Here is a 4,410-nt window from a genome sequence, read left to right as displayed (position 1 = left end):
TCCTTATATTCGTTATTTTTGTTCAATTCAGTCCCTATATTCGTTATTTTTATTTAATTTAGTCCCAAATTTTGTTAAAATAAAACCATTTAATTTTTAAAATTGACATTATTACTACTTATTTTTTAAATTTAATTATAAATTATAATATTTAATTAGTAATTGAATATAATTTTTAGATTCAATTGTTAAATAGAATATAATTAAAATATAATTATTAAAATTTTAAAAATATATATTAACATTTGTAAAATTTACATTTAAATTTAAAATATTTAATATTTTTATTGCATTTTAGATATTAAAATTTAAAATATTTTATATGTAAATGTTAATTTTACAAATATTAGTTTATTTTTCTAAAATATTTTGAATAGATAAAATATTTTTATATATCAATTTTAAAAATATTTTAGAATATAAATATTAGAAAAAAATTAATAATTATATACTTATAATATTTTAAATAATTATATTCTATTTAGAAATTAAATATAAGAATTTATTCAATTTATAATTAAATTTAATAATTTATAATTGAATTTAAAAAATAATAAATTTAAAGGTCAATTTTAGAAAATATATTAATATAATTTGTATAAAAGATATTAAATTTAGTGTCAATTTGAAAATGACAAAATTGATTTATTTTAATAAAAATTGGGACTAAATTGAACAAAAATAACGAATATGGGGACTAAATTGAACAAAAAAAAATACTACCACAAACTGACACGTGGCACTAGTATTGACACGTGGCACAATTGTGACTTGACATGTGGATCATTTTTTTGAAATGAAAAAAATTTTAAAAGAAATTTTTAAAAATTTTAAAAAAATTAAAAAAAAATTAAAAAAAATTAAAAAAAAAAATCAAAAAAACCAGGAGCTGATATGTGGCATGTACTGTTCAAAAACGTTAACTATTTAAACAACGTTAATGAAAAGGACCAAATTGACAAAAATAGGACCTAATTGAACATAAAACGAAAATACGGACCAAATTGAATAAAATCAAGAAAAATAGGGACCAAATGTATATTTAAGCCTTTTTTTTTTCAAATTTTTCACTTTTCTGTTTTTTTAACCTTGTAGTTTTTATATATTTTCTTTTTACAAAATTTTGTTAATAGTAGAAATTATATTTATTTTTTTGGTAATTATTTTTTATTGGTACAATAAATTAATTTAATAAAATATATTAGATAATAAAAATGACATAATAAAACTTACGTAATAAAAATGACATAATAAAAATGAACTAGAATATTGGATAAAGCAATAAATTACTGACGATAGGGATAATTGCCCCTATATGTCCTTCATTTATACAATATGAACATTTACTTCGTTTATTGGGATTTGGTTCATCCATCTCATTATGGATTCTATTAGTTGGTGGTCTTCCCCTTACCCTACGACGCACGTTTGGGTCTGGAATGAAATTTGGTCCAATATATATGGACCAATATTCTTTGTTCTTAACTGGATAAAATTGTATATCATATGCTTTGTTGATATTATAGAGGCTATGAACTGGATGAATGTATGAGGTTAGGTCTATATGCCATCTACTTGTACAACTGGCTTGCAATAATTAAATCCTTGGATGCATGGTCCAAAAGACCGAAATACGTGTTCCATAATATAGCAAGAAGGGTCAGGTTGGCCACTTACAACTACAGGAGGTCCAGTGCATTGAATTATTGTGCCGAGATTACTTTCTTGTACAGCTTGATACCACCTGGGAAGTTCATTGTAAGGCTCTTCCCAATCTTCAAACTCCTTAGCAAACGCTTTTTGCTTACCATTCCAAGCTTTGTCATATGAAATTGAATATCCGAAGCGATTTTTTATTTCAGCTATCAAACTTTTAATAGGTATGGAAGGATTTTCCTTTACAGAGTTCATCACAATAGAAAAATTTTGGTTGGAATCAAGATTGACATGATATGCAGGTTGCATGGTTGACAAACACATGTGTGATTCGTCAATCTTTCTAATTTCCCAATGGAAACTCCGCTTGCTATAAGCAGCCTGTAAACGCCATGGGCAACCTTTTTTGTAGTCGGCATATCGATATATATATTTATCAGATTTGCTCTCAACAACCACAAATCTATAATCATTGTCGATATGGTATTGCTTGATATTGATGGATGCATGATTCTGTTACACTGTTGGGCGTGGGAGAGGATTACTTCTATAGCTCCACTAGAGATGTCAATGTGAGCCAGAACCTGTGAGCCAATCCGGCTCACCACGAGTTAGAGCCGGGTCGGGTTGTAAAAATAATTTTTTTTGTGGTTATGGGTCGAAACGGGTTGAGCTCACTGGCTATGCGGGTTCGAGCCAACTTCAGCCTTTAAGTGATAAGGAGGTGGCTAATGGGGATGGTTTCCCCGTTTATAGAAGGTAAAAGCTAAATTTTAGATTAAATTTTTTTCTTGTAATTTAACTAACTTGAAATTGGTACACTTTTTTTAGGTGGATGAACCCAACGCATCAAACAAATTATAGTTCGATTTCAGTTAGTGAATTTCGGTTGAGATTTGATCAAATACGTACAAGACAGGTAATTGAAAGATTTTTGTTTTTTAACATTTGAAACTAATGTCTAGAATTTTGTTTCAGTTCTTGTGGAAGCCTTACATTCAAAACGAAGTTAGTCGATTGATTGTGGTTGACATCCCTCTAGTGGCCAGAGCAACAGTCCCTATAATTTATTTCGCGATAATGGAAATATATCATGCGGATAGGGTCATGCGTCAATTTGGTTTAAGACAAAACATTTTGCCTAACCCGGTTAACCTGGATCAAGTTCACAGGGATGACTTGAGGGGGTGAAATGACAGAGATTGGGTAGCATATCATCACCAGTGGATTACAATTTGGAATGATCGACAAAATCGGGTCATTCAAGGTACACCGTTCTGCGAAAATGGTCATTTGCGTGATCAAACACCGTACATGCAGTGGTACATAAACCACACTATCTGCTATATATCTCCATCTACAGAATCTTTCGACGATGAGGTTACTTTTACTATAATGTTGTACATTTGTTTATTATGCATACTTATTCATGGCAATAACCCTGCTATTTATTTTATAGTATGATATGTCACAAGAACCTTCCCAGCCTGTTTCACAACCCTACACTGGCCATGTTGGGTCTTCTCCAGATTTTATACATCATCCCCACCAATTTTTTGGACAGTCGTCTATGGGTCAGGGTCTAATGTTTGGACATTCACATCCTCAATTTGGCAACCCACCAAACACCTCATTCCAACACGTCCCTTCCTCATATGGTTTCTTCCCGCATCAGTCAAGTTATGGTGCTGGTCCATCACAGATGTTTGGCACCACAACCATGACAACATCATCTACCCATTATCCAGGGTCTTCATCATTAATGTCATTCTATCCTCCGCCAATGCCTTCCCAATCGCCCTAAATAACGGTTCACCATCCCTAAAATCCCCAAAGTCATCAAGATGAAGATGATGATGATGATGATGATGATCAACCACACCACCAACAACCACCAAGACGACCCAACAGACCCAGAAGACGAAAGGACATAGATGACTATCTTATTAATTTCTACTAACTTAATTGTTGTATTTTAATTTTTAATCAATGTTAAAATATATTAATGTTTATTTTTTTATTCCAATTTTTTTTACCACTTATTGTTCGAAAAAAAACCTAAAAGTGAAGTCGTCGTCTATGAAGACAACTTCACTGTTCACATGAACAGAAACCGGACTCGCCCCTAACGACTTTGTTTTTTGAAAAAAAAAATGAAACTGGCTAGATGGAGGACGACATTAAAGGTGAAGTCGACTTGACCTTGTTTCGCAAAAAAAAAATAGACGGACCCTTTTTTACAAATTGGAGTTAAAGATAGAAGGGCCCCCAAATACAAAAAAGTCGTTATTCTCCTTTACATTTTAGTTAAAATTGGAATTAGTCTCCCTTGGAAACCTTAAATCAATTTAGTCCCTTATCTTTAGAAATACGTGAATTTAGTCTTTTAAACCAATTATTTTTAAGTTTATTTAACATTTCAAACGTGTTTCTCAATTAACATTCAAGTGAAGATGTATCAAATAGTATAAACAAACTAAAATACTATAGTGAAATGTGCGAAATATGTTTGAAACGTCAAAGAAACTTAATAAAATGACTAAATTTACTCATTTACAGAGTTAATGGACTAAATTGATTCAAAGTTTTCAACAAGGACTAGTTATAATTTTCACTGAATGTTGAAGAACAAAACCATATGTAACCCTATTTTTAATTAAGTTAATACTTTTACGATTACAATTTTTAATTTTTTTTAATTTTAACTTAATTAACTCAACTTAATACTTAAAACTAGATTAAGTCAGATTATAA

At 30.1% G+C, this 4,410-nt stretch overlaps 1 protein-coding gene across 1 annotated transcript; it reads right to left on the bottom strand.

Annotated features, from left to right (window-relative positions):
* Window positions 1-1,560: 1,560 nt before the first annotated feature.
* On the bottom strand, window positions 1,561-1,965 carry LOC114194993. Its single transcript, XM_028085391.1, has one exon. The coding sequence runs from the start codon at window positions 1,963-1,965 to the stop codon at window positions 1,561-1,563; it is 405 nt and encodes a 134-aa protein (XP_027941192.1).
* Window positions 1,966-4,410: the final 2,445 nt, after the last annotated feature.

Source organism: Vigna unguiculata, chromosome 8 (genome assembly GCF_004118075.2).
Source record: "Vigna unguiculata cultivar IT97K-499-35 chromosome 8, ASM411807v1, whole genome shotgun sequence".
In the NCBI taxonomy this organism is placed as follows: domain Eukaryota; kingdom Viridiplantae; phylum Streptophyta; class Magnoliopsida; order Fabales; family Fabaceae; genus Vigna; species Vigna unguiculata.
Note: the sequence above shows the minus strand (reverse complement) of the source record. Positions and strands in the feature narration are given on the sequence as shown.